Below are 20,068 nucleotides of genomic sequence, written 5' to 3'. Positions count from 1 at the left end.
GTGCCAAGTGCTGAGCCCTCCCTTCTCCCCCAGGAGCATCCCCTTAGTGCAGGTGCTGCGGACTACGGCCCTGACCAGCGCCTGCGCGGAGCACTCGGACCAGCGGGTGGTCTACTTGGAGCACGTGGTGGTTCGCACCTCCATCTCACACCCACGCCGAGGAGACCTCCAGATCTACCTGGTTTCTCCCTCGGGAACCAAGTCTCAACTTCTGGCAAAGAGGTAAGGTGAGGCAGGCGTGGGGATGGGGGCTGGGGCTCACTGAGATTGACCCTGCACAAGAGCTTCTGTCCAGTCTTGGGCCCACAGTGTCTCTGCAAGGCCCTCTGGCATTGGGGGCTCCCACTGGTTCTGCTGGCAGCTTCCTTTCTCTTGGAGACCCTTGCATGTAGGCCCCAAAAACCTTAAAAGTTGCTCCCTGAAACCTTGCCTTCCAAAAGGTCCTGGAAAACTTTCCTTTTCAGAGAGAAGTGACAAAAGAGTTGTTGTTTCGTTTTTTGTTGTTTAGCGGAGGGATTTGTGGAATTCTGGCTATGCCTTCTTTGCTTAGAAGTGCATTAAAGGTCATTTAATCCTATTCAATTGGCTTTTGAATCGAGCATGTGTACCACAGGGAGCACTGTTTGTCCCCCCACCAGCTCTCCCACCCAGTCGTGGGCTGCCCTGCAGAACCTGCACCAGCAGGGGCCTGTCCCGGGAATACAGACAGGCTCGGGTGGTATGTGGGGAAGGTGCTCCCAGGCTGCTCTCTGCCAACTTCTCTTGCGCTCAGGGGCTGGGAATTCCAAAGCTTCGCACATGGTTTTTGGGAGGCTATGGAGTCATTTCTTTAACAAACTTAGAAACAAGGGGAAATACATTGATGCAAATATATGACTTACAGGTAATTAGAATGAAGGTGTTTATGGGAACTTAAGAGGGGCCAAGGTATTCTGGTACCTTCTGTCTCTAGCTAAGAGGTAGAGAGAGAAAAGAGATTTCATGGACAAATCAGCATTTCCAGCTTCTCTCAAAAACCAGGACTGGCACTGTGCCCACATCATCTGCAGGAAGCCCCCCAGGACCAGGCCTGCTCTGTCTTCTGGGGCGTGGTCCCCTTGCCCACTCTGGGCCCACTTGACTCCTTTGGTGACCTGCCTGAGGCTGTGGCCCTTGTGTGGGCTATAGGGAGCTGCAGAGATTCAGAAACAGGGGCTAGCGAAGGCTCTCAGATGGAACCAGGCAGAAATTGGGGGTTGCCCTTTGCTTAACCCTTCCCCTCCCCCACGCTTTGTATGAGACAGGGTAATTGACTCAGCAGCAATGCAAGGCAGACAGGGCCATTGTCCAGAGGGTTGGGGCCTGTGCTGTGCCCCCCACAGCACTGCCCAGCAGCCTGGTCTCTCTGCAGCAGGCAAGCTGGAGCGGTGGCAGCAGGTGGCGGGCCCGGCACCAGCTTTGTCCTCGGTGCACTGGAATCAACCCTGAGGCAGACCCTGGCACCAAGCTCAGCCCATCCCACATTCTTCTTTCATAGCACGAGTGTCACAGGGGCACCTCTCCCTCCTGCCGGGAGGCCCGGCCGTGCTGTGCCTCTGCCTGTGGGAGGTCACATGGGCATGAGCAGTTCGGTGTCAGCGGACGAGCTGCAGCTTTTGATGCTGTGTTGCTCCCCGTGGTGTTTTTTATTTTATTTTTTTAACCTTAAAGATTTTAAAAGTCCTCATTTCTGGCATTTCTTGGAAAGTTGGAAGCTGTCTGACACCAGCCCCGTGTTCCTGCGTGCACTGGGCCGGAGCTGAGCAGGTGGGCGAGTGTGTGTCCATGTGCTCCATGTTTTCCGTGCTGGCAGCCCTGAGGCCAGCAACGGGCTCTCCGTTCACTCCAGCCGCACACCTAGTGGCACCCAGGTTTGTGACCCCTGACTCAGAGCCAGAGCTGGGTGCAGGCCCAGGTGATGGCCCAGGTTGACGGAGCACCTGTGGTGAGGCTTTGAGGCTGGGGCAGCAGGTGGCAGGCAGGCGGGTGGCACTGACCCTGCAGAGTCGGCCCACACCCTGCTCTTCCACTCCTGGCTGGGCTCCCAGGAGCCAGTCCCTTTGCCTCTCTTTATTCCTCATCTCTGAAAATGCCACTTCACTTATCCGTAAACATTAGGACTGTTATAAGACTTGAGTGTGATAATATATGTAGATAAAAATGTTTGGCATCATCCCTGGCACAGGGGCCTGGTTGCCGTACGTGTCCTGCTTACGTCCGGCTACCTGACCCACAAGAACCTTCCGCTGCCCCAGCCTCCCCTCTCCCGCTCCCCTAGGGCCCTGTTTCCCTTCCCTGGAAACTTTCCTCCTCCTGCTACTGCCCAGTGTTGCACCCTTGGGATAATAGAGGGCAGGTCCTGCCAGGCCTATTGGGAGCCACCCCTTGGCTGGGTAGTGCTGTCCTTGTGCCATCAGGCATTTTTAAAAACTACCCCAGCCCAGGAAGGGTGGCTCACACCTGTAGTCCCAGCACTTTGAGGGGCCAAGGTGGGTGGATCACCTGAGGTCAGGAGTTCGAGACCAGCCTGGCCAACTCTTGTCTCTACTAAAAATACAAAAATTAGCTGGGCGTGGTGGCACGCACCTGTGATCCCAGCTACTTGGGAGGCTGAGGCAAGAGAATCACTTGAACCCAGGAGGCGGAGGTTGCAGTGAGCTGAGGTCACGCCTCTGCACTCCAGCCTGGGTGACAGAAAGAGAGTCTGTCTCAAAAACAAAAAACAAAAACAAAAAAACTACCCTGAGGCTACTCCAGCTGTCATCTGAGTCTTGGGACTTTGGTTTTTTTCCAAGGCAGATTTTGTGATTGTATCAAGAATTTGTGTTTTAGGATCAATGACCTCCTATCCTACTGCACATCTTACTTAATTTAGCAGCTTTATCAGGTTGCCAGTTTCTTCACTAAGAAGCCATTGATGTGCCTCAGCACCTCAGCCCTTAAAAGACAGTTTGTCCTTGTTCTGTCCCCAGTGTGTTGGGTTCAGCTTGGCATTGAGTGTGAAAATCAGCCTTGGCGTTTGCCATTTCTTAGAAGAAAGCACAGGATGCTTCCCCCTCACTCTTCTCCATTGCAAAGAATGTTCCCTAGATAAACATTTTCCTACATTGAGTGTTCAGAGAACCCCCGGATTGGAAATTGAGTCTTACATCATTCAAAACTTATGTATTTCAATTTCTGATGTACAATAAAGATGCCTATGTTAAAAAAATGTTTATTCCAAAATCGAGATAGAAAATTAGACTGTGAAGAAAGAATAAGAGGAAAAAACCTGGAATTGATTCCAATACAGAAAGAGTCACTTCTGAGGATGGCACTGGGTGTAGGAAGAGATTGGATGTTGATTAGTTGCTTCCTGTTTCTGCCTGAACCAAGTGTGAGGCAGAAGGCCCAGGGGCTCAAGGGTACAGTTGGGAAAGGCCTTCGAGTTGGGAAGGGTAAAGGGAGGCTCATCAGGACTTGCAAGGAGGGTACTGCTGGGGGTGGGGGAGCTGTCTCCTCCCCCCGGCTCTCCACGGGCCCCTCCCATTCCCACTGAAAAGCAACCAACCCTGCCATCGTCATCTCCCCCAAATGCCCCTGTTGAGACTGGATCAGCCCTGGAGGTGAAGGGACAGAACTTTCCCCACAAGCTTGAGTAGCTGCTCCTCTTTCCTTATTTGTGTCTCCCAGAGAACAGTGCACACAGCTGGCTTGAAGTCAAACATGGAAGTTTCATTCTTCCACAAACAAGCACTTTCAAAAGGCGTCCTTAGTGAGCACTCTCTGGGCTTCAGTGAAGGTACCCCAGGGGGACCCCCGCCCCTGTCTGCTTTCGTGCATCCGGGCACTGGAGTTATGGTCTCTGTAAGATTGTTGCTGGGTGGGAAGGAGCCAGCCACCTTCTGCAGGAAATTGTCGGGACTGGGGGCTTCTGTTAGTGAGCTTGTAAACATCTTTCACTGGGTTATATGAAACCTGCCTGCCTGCCTGCCTTCCTTTCAGAATGTTAGGGAGGTTCAAGGAGGTGATGGAGGAGATAGTCTGTGTAAGAGCTTAAAGACGGTCACATTTCACTGTGCCCTTTGCCCTCGGGTTGGCTGGGGCCAGACCCCCGCTACCCTGGGGGTACGGTCCAGCCAGATCATACGGTCCCCCGAGAGCCCTGCTTGTGCCAGCCCCTCCGTCCAGCCACTCAGTACCAGCACCTTCATTTCCTGACACCACATCTCCAATTGCAGGTTGCTGGATCTTTCCAATGAAGGGTTTACAAACTGGGAATTCATGACTGTCCACTGCTGGGGAGAAAAGGCTGAAGGGCAGTGGACCTTGGAAATCCAAGATCTGCCATCCCAGGTCCGCAACCCGGAGAAGCAAGGTCAGTGGCTCTTGGGAATCTCATGACAGCTTTTGTATCTCAAGCCTCTTTTTACCTCTGGGCCTTATGTAACTACGGAGTCTCTGATAATTCTTTGTTTTGTGTTTTAGAGGTAGAATTCCCATAACAGAAAATTCACCATTTTAATTATTTTTAAGTGGACAGTTCAGTGGCTTTTAGTACATCCACGATGTCGTGTAACCGTCACCACTATCTAATTCCAGAATGTTTTCATCCCCACAAAAAGAAACCCCATACCCATGAAGCAGCCGCTCCCCATTCCCTCCTCCCCTCCCAGCTCCTGGCAACCTCTAATCCACTTACCGTTACTTTGGATTTGCCTCTCCTGGACATTTCATACAGATGAAATAATACAACACCTGGCCTTTTGTGTCTGGCTTCTTTCACTTAGCATGATGTTTTCAAAGTTTTTCCATATTGTCGTATGCATCAAAACGTCATTACTCGTATGGCTGACCGATATTCCATTGTACGGATTGATCACATTTTGTTCATTCATTCACCTGTGATGGACGTTTGGGTTGTTTCTACCTTTTAGCTGTTACAAATAGTACAGCTATGAGGATTCATGGACAAGTTTTTATGTGGACCTATGGTTTTGTTTCTCGTGGGTGTATACCTAAGATTGGAATTGTCAGGTCATATGGTAACTCTATGTTGAACGTTTTGAGGAACAGCCAAACTGTCTTCCACATTGGCTGCACCCTTTTACATTCCGGCCAGCAATATATGAGAGGTCCAGCTCCTTCACATTCTCGTTAACACTTAATATTCTCTGCTTTTTAAAAAATTATAAGCGTTCTAGTAGGTGTGAAGTGGTATCTGTGGTTCTTCAATTGCCTGATGGTGCACCTTGATGCACAAAAGTTTTAAATTCTGATGAAATTCAGTTTATTTTTTCTTCTGTTGCTTGTGCTGTTGGTGTCATACCTGAGAAACCATTGCCTAACCCAAAGTCACAGAGATTTACTCCTGTGTTTCCTTTTAAGAGTGTTATAGCTCTTACATGTAGGTCTTTGATCCCTTTTGAATTATTTTTGTATATGGTGTGAAGTAGGGGTCCATACTCATTCTTTTTTACCCACTTGTTCCAGCACCACTTGCTGAAAAATACATTCTTTACCCATTAGGTGATCTTGAGACTCCTGTTGCAAATCAACTGACCACAGAAGAGAGGTTCGTTTCCACACTCTCGATTCTGTTCCATTGGTCTATAGATCTATCTTGGAGTCAGTACCATATTGTTTTGATCACTGTAGGTTTGTAGTAAGTTTCAAAATCAGAAAGTGCGAGTCCTCCAACTTAGTGGTTCTTTCTCAAGATTGTTTTGGCTATTTTGGGTCCCATGTAATTCCATGTGAATTTGAAGATAAGCTTGTACATTTCTTTTTTAAAAGGTAGTTGGAATTCTGGTCGAGATTGGATATGTAGATCATTTTGGGGAATATTTCCACATTAACAATATTAAGTCTTCCAGTCCATAAACGTGGGATAGTTTTCTGTTTATTTAGCTCTTCTTTAATTTTGTTTAGCAGTGTTTTTTGTAGTGTTGAGTATATAAGTCTTTCGCCTCCTTGGTGAAAGTTGTTCCTAAGTATTTTATTATTTTTATGCTATTGCAAATGGAATGGTTTTCTTAATTTTTCTTTTGGATTGTTTATTTCTCTGGTAATTCTTGTACCTTTTTAATCCCTTTTACTTAATGATCAATCATTTATTTAACCAGTCTTTATTAAGTACCAAACTCTGATCTAGGTAATGGGGTTACAACCAGGAAAGAAAACTGGAATAATCAGCACATCTTATTTTGTAGTTACCCACAAAGGTCTATAAATGCCTGTCTTTGTTCTCTGGGTCGAATGCATAGTAACATTTACAGAATGTGCTGGGATCTTGCTTTTCTATGGGCGAGTTTCCTCAAGGTTTGCTTTCACTGTTCCGTCGTTCGCTGTGCCCTTTTCTGTGAAGATGCAGTCTGCTTCTTGGTCACCCTGGGAGTGCGTGAGAACCTTCCCCTGCCCTGGTTCTTTTCCAGTTCTCCATAAACAACCCAAAAGCAAAATTAAAAAAACCATTCCATTTGGAATAGCACAGTTTTAGGAGAAAAGAAGAGTGTTGACTTGCCTTACGTGAAAAATTGACTTTAAGTCATCAAGTCATCTACAGGGATCTGGAACCTCCCCCAGTTGTATTCTTTCTGGTTTTAAAATAGTAAATAACTATTTTAAGAAAGCGTTGGCTGGGCGTGGTGGCTCATGCCTGTAATCCCAGCACTTTGGGAGGCCGAGGCGGGTGGATCACGAGGTCAGGAGTTCGAGACCATCCTGGCTAACACGGTGAAACCCCATCTCTACTAAAAATCCAAAAAAAAAAAAAAAATTAGCCAGGCAAGGTGGCAGGCACCTGTAGTCCCAGCTCTTAGGGAGGCTGAGGCAGGAGAATGGCTTGAACCTGGGAGGCGGAGCTTACAGTGAGCCGAGATCGCACCACTGCACTCCAGCCTGGGTGACAGAGCGAGACTCCGTCTCAAAAAAAAAACAAGTGTTATAACAAATCCTAAAAATACAAAAATGTAAAATTTTAAATGACCTGAAATTTACACATTTTAATAGTGGACTCCTAAATTCTTTCTTTTAAAAGCCCCAAAGTGTATTGGCCAAGTATTAAAAGTCAAGGTTGACTCCTCATGCCAGCTGCATCCTCAAGCATTCACTGCTTTGTGGGCACAAGGCAGAGTTCTCATGCCAGCCTGCATGGCCTGCTTGCCTGGGAGGCTGGTGCTGTATGCAGGAGAGCACGTGGAGGCTGGGGCTACTGCTCTTGTGTCCTCATGGCATAGCCCTGGAAACTGGGCACACCATTCACCACTCTAGACCTGTGATCTTTACTCTGTATCATGAGCCGAATACAACAAGCCCTACCCATGTCCCAGGGCAGCTTCGAGGGGACAGTCAATCCCCCATGGAACTGTGCTGCTGCAGGCAGCCTTTCTCATGCATCTCACGCATTCTTCTCTTTCCCCTTCCTATTAGGCCAACATGCGTGCACTGATGCCTCTCCCCTGAGTCCACATCCCCTCCAGCCACCACCCACTTCTCTGCTCCCCTTTATGGCAAAGCCGGCAGAACAAGCTGCCTGCCATGGCCATCACTGGCTCACTCCCAGCCCACTCCCATCCACTGCACAAAAAACCGGGGCTCGTCAGGGTCCCCCACCGTTTCCACACTGCCCAAGCCTATGGTCCCATCTCTGTCCTCCCCAGGTTGTTAAAGCCAGGGTCTATGGTTCTAACAAACTAAGCACCCTCTCTGGGGACCACAGGGTGCAGTGGTTAAGACTGGGGGCTCAGGAGCCCTTCTACCTGGGGGTAGATGCTGGCTCTAACTCTTACAAATACCTGTGACCTTGGCAAGTCACTTAGCCTTTCTAGGCCTTGGTCTTCTTATCTAGAAAATGGGGATAGTACGCAAGTTACTGGGTTGCGGTGGGATGAAATCAGGTAAGACAGGCTGGATACAGAGAGCAGGGCCCGGCACACAGCGACGTTGGCAGCTCACCCCCTCTAGAAGTGCCCTCTTGCACAGCTGCAGTGATGCCACATCTGGGGGCCCTCTCCACCTCACTGGCTGCCCCTTGTGCATCTCGTTGGCTGATCCTCTCGCACATACCCCTGCACGCGCTCCTGGGTCCTCTGCTCTTTGTTCCCATCCAGGGATCTCATCCAGCCCCGTGACACTGAGCACCTTGTACCTGCTGGTGGTGCCCAAAGCTGCCTCTCCCTGCCCTCGTGCACCCAGACCTGCTCTGCAGCAGCCTCCTGCTTCTGGGCATCGGTCTAACTGGCTCTGAGCTTGTGCACCTTAGACAAACTCCCAAACTGCCTCTTTCTTGCTTTCCACATTAATGTAAATAGCTTTGGGCTGGGCGTGGTGGCTCATGCCTGTAATTCCAGCACTTTGGGAGGCCGAGGCGGGTGAATCACAAGGTCAGGAGATCAAGACCATCCTGGCTAACACGGTGAAACCCCATCTCTACTAACAATACAAAAAGTTAACCAGGCATGGTGGCGGGTGCCTGTAGTCCCAGCTACTCGGGAGGCTGAGGGAGGAGAATGGTGTGAACCTGGGAGGTGGAGCTTGCAGTGAGCTGAGATTGCGCCACTACACTCCAGCCTGGGTGACAGAGCGAGACTCCGTCTCAAAAAAAAAAAAAAAAAAAAATAGCTTCACCTTGCACTCCATTGCTTGGCCAAATCCCAGGAGTGAACCTTTAATTCTTCTTTGTCTCCTTCACCATCTGCTTCCAGAATATATCTCAGTCTGCCCACTGCCTCAGTTCAGTCCCCTGTCGTCTCTTACCTCCTCATTCCACTGGCCCCCCTGCCTCATCCCCTACTGGCTAGAGCCACTCTCCACCCAGCATCCAATGATCCTTTTAAAATATAATTGAGATAATGATGCGCTCCTGCTAACTTTCATGACCTCCCAAAGCTCTTAGAGCAAAACCCAAATCTCTTAGCCTGACCTGCACATCCTGCTAGCACCTCTCCCCCGTGAATCATTTCCTGCGCCTCATCATTGACCTCCGTTCTGTTCCCCTAACATGCCTGGTCTTACCTCCATGGGGCCTTTGCACGTGCTGCTCCCTCCTTGGGGACAGCTGTCCCTAGGGCTTCCCATGGCCGCAGCTCAGACCTGGCCTCATGGAGGGGTCTTATCTGAATGCCTGTGGTGGATGTCCTACCCACTCTCCCACCTTATACTCCTACAGAAACATAAAGGCAGGGGATGAGAATGGGGAGGAATAAAAATTTACTGAGATTCTCATTCCACATTTAGTGGGAGGGGTGATGGATTATGTCTTACTCTTAGCACTGATAGAGACATATAAACTCAAATATCTTCTTATAATAGAGAGATAACCAAGATGTAAAACAGGATGCCAACCTTCCAGATCACTAGAGGGAAATAAGAGTGAAGAGAAATTGATCAATATGCCAAAAAAAAAAGAGAGAGAGAAAGAACTATAGGCAAATTTGAATAGGGATACGGAAGTCTTAAATAAAACATTAGGAAGTGGAATTCATCAGTTTATTCAAAGAATACTCCCCTCCAAGAACACAGCCTTCACTCAACAGATACTTATTGAGCATTTACCAAGTTCTAAGCACTGGGGATGCACCGGTGAACAAAACAGATGCTAAGCTTATATTCTAGAAGGCAGAGGAGGCCGTGAAACAAGATTACCAGGCAGGAAGCTGTTGTCCATTAGATGATGAGAAGCTCTAAGGAGAAAAATGAAGCAGGGCAGGGTGACAAGGGCATTTCAGGGTGTACCGGGAAGGCCTCAGGGAAGGGACATTTGAGTAAAGCTCAAAGAAGATGAGGGGGTGAGCTCTGCAGACATCTGGGAAAAGGGCATTCCAAGCAAAGCGTTCAGGGGATGCTGAGGCCCCCGGGCAGGAGTGTGCCTGGTGTGTTCCAGGGGATGCTAAGGCCCCTGGGCAGGAGTGTGCCTGGTGTGTTCCAGGGGATGCTAAGGCCCCCGGGCAGGAGTGTGTCTGGTGTGTTCCAGGCACAGCAGAGAGGCCCCCGAGGCTGCAGGGGGCAGTGGGAAGAGGAGCAGAATAGGACAGGGCCAGGCATTGAGAGCATAGGGACCAGATCGCACTGGGCTTTGTCAGCCCTCACAGGGACTTGGTTGGAAGCCACTGAGGGATTTTAGGCAGAGGACAGAGGTGATCTGAACTTCTGTGTTAATAGGCTGACAGCTGGTCAGAATAGACGGAAGTGAGGGTGGGAGAGGAACAAAGGCGGGGAAGCCAGTTAGAAGGTCATTGCAATATCAGGTGAAGGTGACTCCGACGGGTCGGCATCAGTGGAGTGTATGAAGCAGTCAGATTCTGAAAGCAGGGTCGAGAGATGTGTAGATGGATCAGATGTGGGCTGTGAGAGGAGAGAGGGGGCATGGATGACTTCAGAGTTTTTGTCCTGCACAGTAGAAGAATGGAGTCCCAGTTTCCTAGATCTGGAACATTGCACGGGGGGAAGATGCTGGAGAGAAGTTCAGGAGCTTGGATTTGGGTGGGTTAAATCAAAGATACTTACACAAGTCCAGGCGGAGATATGTACCTGGAGGTCAGAGGGAAGACTGAGCTAGAAATCCAAATTCGGATTAGGTATATTAAGTATTGTCAGCCTTTCAAGCTGTATGAGCAATGGAAGGAGATCTGTTTATATAACAATGATTCACACATTTGGAGCTGTTGCGTGTGGGTGCTGAGCGAGCTTTAGGCTTGCAGTGGTGCACAGCACGGAACCGCATGCCCTGCACACCTGTGCACCTGCCGCACTGCTTCCTGCCCAGCCAGATGCTGCCGTATCAGCTCCCTGCTTGCTGCCTGCATGGCACTCAGCAGCTCTGGCCTTGGCCTTAGCACTGATGGGCTTGCCATCTGCAGCCTTCCTTCCTTCCGGTCCTGCTGCGCCCCGAGAGCCCCCTGTTGCGTCCCGAGAGCCCCCTGGTGCGCCCCGAGAGCCCCCTGCTGTACCCCAAGAGCCCCCTGTTGCGCCCCGAGAGCCCCCTGCTGCGCCCCGAGAGCCCCCTGTTGCGCCCCGAGAGCCCACTGCTGCGCCCCGAGAGCCCCCTGCTGCATGGTGTATGATGGATGCAGAATAGTGTTGGTGGATTAATTAGTCCAGCTGGAACCCTCTGTAACCACCACATGACCAGATGCTCTGTGTGCTTCAGAGGACACAGGATTAGTGGATACAAGAATACTTCCTGAGGGTAGCCCCAAATGAAGTCTTGACACAGGTCGATCTCCACCCCTCAGCGTGGGTAGAAACTGGATCTTTGCTTTCAGAAGGTTGAGACGGGTGCAGAATAAACACCTTGTGGTACCTTCCAGCTCTGACCTTCTGTGGCCTACTGGAATTTGGGGGGCGGGGACACATTCTCCAGTGTCATCACAGAGAGTATGCACATTCCTGCAAGGGCGTCTGGAGTCAGTTCATTCCATGCAAGCTTTACCCTGTAGAGAGCTGCCACTCCTGAATGTGGTCTTTGCCAGAAACAGCAAGTACAGGCATGCGTCCTGCCACAGCTGACGCACGGCAAGCCCTCCCTGCTGTGTGTGGGGAGGACGGGCGCCTTGCTGTCACCCACAGGCTCTGTGCATCCTCCCCAAGCACAGTGAGAGCTAGCCTGGGAGCCTGGGTCCCACCAGCATCTCTCCACAGTGGAAATCCATGTGGCCCTCACATGGGACACTGCAGTTGCAACTGAGTCTCCCCAACCTGCCCTGCTCACTTCATTCCAGGGCCAGCCTCTGAGCTTGTTGTTCAGCATGGCGGCTGGATCCTCCCAGGGTGAGGGAAGGGAGTGATGGAGTGAGGCCAGAAGGGGTCAGAGGGGCTCACACAAAGGCCAAGCGGCCCTTTCCAGGTTGGCGTATGGGCCCAGTGCTTTTGAGGTTGATCCAGGATAAGCCCTCTTCAGCCTCCAGATGAATGGTACCTCTTCCGGCTGTTCCTGAAACGTCAAAATGGGGAGGTCTGCGTATCCTAACAGACATGTCTCCGATGCATTTTGCAGAGGTCCTGCCATGTGCCAGATGCTATGCCAGTGCTCGGGCACAGAGAGGCTCCAAGACACAGTTCCTGCCCCTGAGGAGCCCACAGGCTAGTTGGGAACATTTCGGATTTCAGGAACCAATAGTACCATGCACAAGGACCCAAGGGCCACCAGTGACCCAGAGGAGTACCCCAAGTTCAGTGGAGCAAACAGGGATTTCCGGCTGAAAGAAACAAGGAAGGGCTTGTGAGGAAGGGTCTGCCTAAGGCCAGATTCTCAGGAGTTCCCCAGTGTCACTTTGTTTTTTTATCTTAGTAGCACAGAAAATACAGGCCATTAGGAGATGGCGACTGCCCCAAGGGTACAGCTGTCCTTTTGTTTTGTAGAATGAAGTGCCAGGCAGTGCCCACATATGACCTGCCTTACTCCGCCTACCCCCAGGGGTGAGACTTCTCAGGGCTGGCCTTGCTCCCCAGGCCCTGGGAGGGACCACAGAGGGGCTCAGCAGCGACAAGCCAGGCTTCCCCACCCGATCCACTGGGCAAGCGACGGGGATGTCAGGCCGAGACAGTCCTCAGCGATGACCTGCCCTAACTCCCCTCCCTCCAGGGGCAGGTCTGGGCCCTTCCATGAGTGCAGAGCAGAGGTGGGAGCTTCCTGGCCGGGCCAACATGAGGAAAGGGCCTGCTGCCTCTGGGAGGATGCTCTGATGTCCACAGAGGGCGTCAGTGTGGATGGGGGCCTGCAGTGGACGGGCATTGAGGTGTGGAGGAGAGTCTGAGAAGATCTCTATCAACCACCAGAGAGCCAGGAAGCACCCCCTAGGAGGAAGGGTGAAAGGATGCAGTAAGAACAGAGAACCGTGTCTACCCAGAGCTCACCAAGGCACTGGTTATGCTGTGCCCATAGACCCGGGACCCAACGTAGGCATTGTTCGCAATAAGACCTACCCCCAGAGCATGCCTGTGAGGCCACGCCAGGTGGGCAGGACGGCCGCTGGCCGGGGCTTCTCATCAGTGCATGGGTGGAGAGGGAAGCCCAGCCTGCCTGCACGCTGTGACGCTATTGTGTACGCAGGGAGGCAGGACCAGCCCCAGCACTGAATGTTCAGGTCAAGCCGATAGTGCCTGTTGGGGACCTCAGCCTGGGAAGGTGACAGAGATGACCTAGGTTGCCCTCAAGCTCCAGGATTCAGAGCTCTAGAGGCTGGGAAAATGCAGGGCTGGTCAGCATCGGTGGAGTCAGCTGCCTGTCGGCCTCGTCGATGCCGAGGTATGAACTGATCCCAAATGGGCAGGATCTTCCACTCCCTGGTTGTCTGGTGAGGGTGGCCTGTGAGTGCACAGTCACCACCAGCCTCAGTGCCAGGCACAGTGCAGCACACACACACGCGTAGACCAGAAAAGCAGGCAGTCCTCACTTCTCTACAGGCATTCCAAAAACCTGTGCTTGGGGCAGGGTGCTTCGTTTCTGTGGTGTTCATTTCAATCTCCTGCAAATCTCTGCAAGTTAATTGCTTTAAAAAAAAATGAAAAGAAAAAAACTGCTCCAATGGTGTGCTGTGTAAAAGTGCTTTAAAATCTATGCTAAGACCCAGGGTTTATGAAGTAATTAAGTGATCTGACTGATGCGCTAGCTCGAATAATACTCACCTCCTGTCAGATTGAACGTGGCTTATGTAATTAGGTTTAAAACTATTTTTAAAAGTTGAGTAGCAGATCAGTCATCCATTTTCCTCTTCAGTTCCCAGGCCAAGGATCTGGGTCCTCCCAGGATCACTCTCTTCCAGGAGGCAATTTAGGAATGGAATCGAGTGCGAATCCTGCTTTGCAGTCTTGCAGCATTTGCAGATACTAACAGCTCTTCATTTATTCCTGCACACCTATTTTTTTTATTTGTTTATTTATTTATTTATTTATTTATTTATTTTGAGACAGTCTCGCTCTGTTGCCCAGGCTGGAGTGCAACGGCGCAATCTCGGCTCACTGCAACCTCTGCCTCCCAGGTTTAAGTGATTCTTCTGCCTCAGCCTCCCAAGTAGCTGGGATTACAGGCATCTGCCACCACATCTGGCTAATTTTTTTTTTTTTTTTTTTTTTTGTATTTTTAGTACAGACAGGGTTTTGCCACGTTGGCCAGGCTGGTCTTGAACTCCTGACCTCAGGTGATCTGCCCGCCTCAGCCTCCGAAAGTGCTGCAATTACAAGGTGAGCCACCGCGTCCAGCCCAGCACACCTTTATTGAATTCTGCTTAGCTCCAGATTTGGGAACACTAGGACCTTGCCCCTGCAGTGCACAGTGTGGGTGTGGAAGAGGGGGCAGCTTCCACTGTGGGTGAGCTTGCTATGCCAGCCGTTACGCACAGAGCTTGCAAGGCTACGAATGGAGCTGGCAACGGTGCAGGCAGAGCTGGGGCGATGGCTCGTCCTGCAGAACATCTGTTGGAGAAGTTTGCTGCATTTTAGAGAGTTGCCATCCAAAATGCCCGAGATTTTAAGTTTGGACCCAGAATGCAGAAAGTGTCTATTCTCTCAGAAACATGTATGCTTCATTCTCCCACGTCAGACATCAGACAGGCCTGGGGTCGGATCCTCCTGCCTCCGCTTTTCCTGTCTCTCTGGCCTCTGCGCTGGGTCTCCTCTCCTGTAAGATAGGGCTGTGCAGAAGTGAGACCCAGACCAAGTCACTGAAGAGAGGAGCCTTTCCAGCCCACCCTTCTTACCTCGGAGCCTACATTGGTGGTTGCACCTGAACGACAAGGCAGAGCCTGTGCACTTGCCAAGGTCGGGCCAGCCTCCCCACCCAGGGCCACATCCCGCTCAGCACCCTCAGGCGCAGGAAGGTCCCTGCACCTCCTCATGACCTGGGGCCCCCATGGGCACGCCGGATGCATGCAAAGTGCTCTGCAGGAATCGAGCTTGGCTTTGTCAGCACTAAGGGGCATCTGCATGGTGTTCTCCTGTTCATGCAGCACACACTTACCTTGTCTGCACACCTGCCCCGTGCCGGGTCTGCTGGGTAGGCATGGGGGTGAGGGGTGCTTCCTTGTTCTTCACTTTTTCCACCCCAAGAGCCCAGCTGAGTGTGCCCTGCAGGCAGTTTGACCAGGGCTATATACAGGGCCCAAACTTTACTGAGTTGGCCTAGCCCTCCCTTTGTAACCAGGAGCCTACCTAAGGTGCTGGGGCACCTCCCACGGTCTTCCCCTGCCAGGGAGAATTGTGAGACATCAATGTCTAAATAGAAAAAATAATCAGGCATGCTTTCCAATCTTCTCTCTGTAATTGACACCACGTATCTTATTTCACGGTTCCAAAGGGTTTTATGTACTTGGTATTCACATAGTAATAAATAGACTGTCTGAGGCAATTGATGGCACTTTAAAAAATCCTGTGTCACTCTTGAACTCTGAGAATTCACTTTCTCCCTGATTAAAATTTCTTTTTTCTCTGATCTTTCATCTGTTTCCAAAAGAGCAGCAACCCACATGTGCTGTGTTTTTCCAGATTATTTCAACAGCATTATTTCCAGATTCCCACCAATCTAGGAAAGAAGTCCAATTTATCAAAAGAACAAGAGAGGAATAGGATGATGATTAGCACCTACGTGTTCTCCAGTAGGCACTGGGTGCTATTTTATCTCACTGTTACAAATCAGTATAGAATCAAGGTAGATGATAATAAGGAATTAAAGTTTCAGGAAAAGTTATTCTTGCTAGTGATGCATATCATGGTATTTACAAATGAAGACATGACCACGATGCCTATGATTTATGCTTTAAACTATTCCAGAGGGTGGGGGTGGGGAGTGGGAGAGTAGGAAGAGGGTGGACGAAACCAGATTGAGAAAAGGTTGGGGATTCTTGGGACTGTGTGATGGGGCACGGGGACTCATTGTACTGTTTTCTCCATTTTATGTTTATTTGAGAATTTCCATTACGTGAAGAGTTTTTAAAAGCACATGTATGGGAAACATTTCTTCCGAAGAGGTCAGAATGCAAGACCGTCTAAGAGATTTACGTGGCACAAGTAAATATAACGATGTAAAGATTTCATTGCTTTACAGCAAATACACTTCAGTTCTTCACTTGTGAGGAGTAAATGCTCAATGTGCCGTGGGACACATAGAGACAGGGATTTTACACTTTGTTTAAAGTGTAAAAAGACACGTAGTTTCTTTTACGTTTGACTGAAGGTGCTCTAGACAGTTACTGGACGTGTGTATGGGAGTGTGTGCTTGGGTGTATATATGTGTGCATGTGTGGGGGAGAGTATTGTGTGTAAGTATGTGTGTGTGTATGTGGGCTTGTATGTATCTGTGTGTCCATGTGCGTGTCCAAGTGCATATGGATGTGTGTATATGTGGGCATTAGGTATATGTGTATACGTGTACATGTATCTGTGTGTGTGTGCATGTGGATACGTGGGTGTGTGTATGTGTGTGGTGCATATTGGCTTATGCTTCCTTTTCGAGACCCAGTGTAGCACAAGGCTGAGCTCTAGAGCGGCCTGCTTCTCAGATTCATCTTCCACCACTGGTCATTGCGGACCTCGGCAGGCCATTTCCATGCTCCGAGCCTCCAACCCGTCCTCTGCCCAGGCATGGTGGGAGGATTAAACGAAACAGCGCCCGAGAAGTGCTGAGCCTTACGAGGATGAACGTGATTCTCTTATTGTGAGTGTTTATAGCGCCCGAGAAGTGCTGAGCCTTACCAGGATGAACGTGATTCTCTTATTGTGAGTGTTTACAGCGCCCGAGAAGTGCTGAGCCTTACCAGGATGAACGTGATTCTCTTATTGTGAGTGTTTATAGCGCCCGAGAAGTGCTGAGCCTTACCAGGATGAACGTGATTCTCTTATTGTGAGTGTTTGTAGCGCCCGAGAAGTGCTGAGCCTTACCAGGATGAACGTGATTCTCTTATTGTGAGTGTTTATAGCGCCCGAGAAGTGCTGAGCCTTACCAGGATGAACGTGATTCTCTTATTGTGAGGGTTTATAGCGCCCGAGAAGTGCTGAGCCTTACCAGGATGAACGTGATTCTCTTATTGTGAGTGTTTATAGCGCCCGAGAAGTGCTGAGCCTTACCAGGATGAACGTGATTCTCTTATTGTGAGTGTTTGTAGCGCCCGAGAAGTGCTGAGCCTTACCAGGATGAACGTGATTCTCTTATTGTGAGTGTTTATAGCGCCCGAGAAGTGCTGAGCCTTACCAGGATGAACGTGATTCTCTTATTGTGAGTGTTTGTAGCGCCCGAGAAGTGCTGAGCCTTACCAGGATGAACGTGATTCTCTTATTGTGAGTGTTTGTAGCGCCCGAGAAGTGCTGAGCCTTACCAGGATGAACGTGATTCTCTTATTGTGAGTGTTTGTAGCGCCCGAGAAGTGCTGAGCCTTACCAGGATGAACGTGATTCTCTTATTGTGAGTGTTTGTAGCGCCCGAGAAGTGCTGAGCCTTACCAGGATGAACGTGATTCTCTTATTGTGAGTGTTTGTAGCGCCCGAGAAGTGCTGAGCCTTACCAGCATGAACGTGATTCTCTTATTGTGAGTGTTTGTAGCGCCCGAGAAGTGCTGAGCCTTACCAGGATGAACGTGATTCTCTTATTGTGAGTGTTTGTAGCGCCCGAGAAGTGCTGAGCCTTACCAGGATGAACGTGATTCTCTTATTGTGAGTGTTTGTAGCGCCCGAGAAGTGCTGAGCCTTACCAGGATGAACGTGATTCTCTTATTGTGAGTGTTTACAGCGCCCGAGAAGTGCTGAGCCTTACCAGGATGAACGTGATTCTCTTATTGTGAGTGTTTACAGCGCCCGAGAAGTGCTGAGCCTTACCAGCATGAACGTGATTCTCTTATTGTGAGTGTTTACAGCGCCCGAGAAGTGCTGAGCCTTACCAGGATGAACGTGATTCTCTTATTGTGAGTGTTTATAGCGCCCGAGAAGTGCTGAGCCTTACCAGGATGAACGTGATTCTCTAATTGTGAGTGTTTATAGCGCCCGAGAAGTGCTGAGCCTTACCAGCATGAACGTGATTGTCTTATTGTGAGTGTTTGTAGCGCCCGAGAAGTGCTGAGCCTTACCAGGATGAACGTGATTCTCTTATTGTGAGTGTTTATAGCGCCCGAGAAGTGCTGAGCCTTACCAGGATGAACGTGATTCTCTTATTGTGAGTGTTTATAGCGCCCGAGAAGTGCTGAGCCTTACCAGCATGAATGTGATTCTCTTATTGTGAGTGTTTGTAGCGCCCGAGAAGTGCTGAGCCTTACCAGCATGAACGTGATTCTCTTATTGTGAGTGTTTATAGCGCCCGAGAAGTGCTGAGCCTTACCAGGATGAACGTGATTCTCTAATTGTGAGTGTTTATAGCGCCCGAGAAGTGCTGAGCCTTACCAGCATGAACGTGATTCTCTTATTGTGAGTGTTTGTAGCGCCCGAGAAGTGCTGAGCCTTACCAGGATGAACGTGATTCTCTTATTGTGAATGTTTATAGCGCCCGAGAAGTGCTGAGCCTTACCAGGATGAACGTGATTCTCTAATTGTGAGTGTTTATAGCGCCCGAGAAGTGCTGAGCCTTACCAGCATGAACGTGATTCTCTTATTGTGAGTGTTTGTAGCGCCCGAGAAGTGCTGAGCCTTACCAGGATGAACGTGATTCTCTTATTGTGAGTGTTTATAGCGCCCGAGAAGTGCTGAGCCTTACCAGCATGAACGTGATTCTCTTATTGTGAGTGTTTATAGCGCCCGAGAAGTGCTGAGCCTTACCAGGATGAACGTGATTCTCTTATTGTGAGTGTTTATAGCGCCCGAGAAGTGCTGAGCCTTACCAGGATGAACGTGATTCTCTTATTGTGAGTGTTCGTAGCGCCCGAGAAGTGCTGAGCCTTACCAGCATGAACGTGATTGTCTTATTGTGAGTGTTTATAGCGCCCGAGAAGTGCTGAGCCTTACCAGGATGAACGTGATTCTCTAATTGTTGGTGTTTATAGCGCCCGAGAAGTGCTGAGCCTTACCAGGATGAACGTGATTCTCTAATTGTGAGTGTTTATAGTGCCCGAGAAGTGCTGAGCCTTACCAGGATGAACGTGATTCTCTTATTGTGAGTGTTTAGATTCTCCTTTTGTGGAAGAGGAAGCTGAGTCCAAGCTCCTCCACCCAGAGCCTGACTGAGCTCACCTGCCTGGAAGGGGCAGAGCCTGGCGTCAGGGCCGTCTTCCAAGCTCAGGGCCACCCTCACCTCAACCCAACCTGGTGAGGTCTCCAAGCCCCTCCAAGGCAGTACAGGCAGCCCATAGTTGATCTGATCTCTTTAGCCCTGGGGCCAGTGGTTTTCATGTGTCTGGCTTCAGGATATTTCTGGTTGCATTTTTTTGTTTAAAGTGTTGGAATTAGAAAGTAAAAATTAAATGAAATATTAAAAGCTGGGAGCCTCTGCTGGGTGCCAGCTAGGGACGGGGTGTTGAGGAATGTTGCTGCTGAGAGGCTGCCTCACTTGTCTGAAATCCAAGAGAGCAGCAGGCCTTCTGAGAACTTGCTTTGACCAGTCCACAAGAGCAGGGGTCCCCATCCCACCTACCGGTCCGTGGTCCATGGACTGTTAGGGACTAGACTACACAGCGGGAGGTGAGCGGCCAGCAAGCACTTCATGTGTGTTTACAGCTGCTCCCTGTCACTCCCACTTCTGCCGGAACTCTACCTCCTGTCACATCGGCAGAGGCACTAGATTCTCATAGGAGTGTGAACCCCATTGTGAACTGCACGTGCCAGGGATCTAGGTTGCACGCTCCTTATGAGAATCTAATGCCTGATGATCTGTTACTGTCTCCCATCACCCCCAGACGGGACCGTCTAGTTGCAGGGAAAGAAGCTCAGGGCTCCCACTGATTCTACATTATGATGAGTTGTATAGTTATTTCCTTATGTTTTACAATGTAATAATGATAGAAATAAAGTACACAATGATTCTCATGTGCTTGAATCACCCCGAAACCATCCCCACTGCTCCCCACCGGATCCCCAGCTGTGGAAGAATTGTCTTCCAATAAACTGATTCCTTGTGCCGAAAAGGTTGGGAACCACTGCAGTAGAACATTTGAAATGCAAT

General features: G+C 49.9%; 1 protein-coding gene across 8 annotated transcripts in view; it reads left to right on the top strand.

Annotated features, from left to right (window-relative positions):
• PCSK6 (proprotein convertase subtilisin/kexin type 6) overlaps positions 1–20,068 on the top strand; it is a 198,027-nt gene that overhangs the window by 123,189 nt on the left and 54,770 nt on the right. For 6 of the 8 annotated variants that reach the window (XM_054667239.1, XM_054667237.1, XM_054667238.1 and 3 more), the window contains exons 12-13: positions 34–222; positions 4,239–4,375. In XM_054667239.1, coding sequence (XP_054523214.1) covers positions 34–222; positions 4,239–4,375 — 326 coding nt within the window. Of the gene's footprint in view, positions 1–33; positions 223–4,238; positions 4,376–5,526; positions 5,720–20,068 lie in introns of those variants that run through there. The other 2 variants (XM_054667241.2, XM_054667240.2) reach the window with 2 other exon arrangements.

This window comes from Pan troglodytes, chromosome 16, assembly GCF_028858775.2.
Source record: "Pan troglodytes isolate AG18354 chromosome 16, NHGRI_mPanTro3-v2.0_pri, whole genome shotgun sequence".
Classification (NCBI taxonomy): Eukaryota; Metazoa; Chordata; class Mammalia; order Primates; family Hominidae; genus Pan; species Pan troglodytes.
This window is presented reverse-complemented; position numbering and strand designations above follow the sequence as displayed.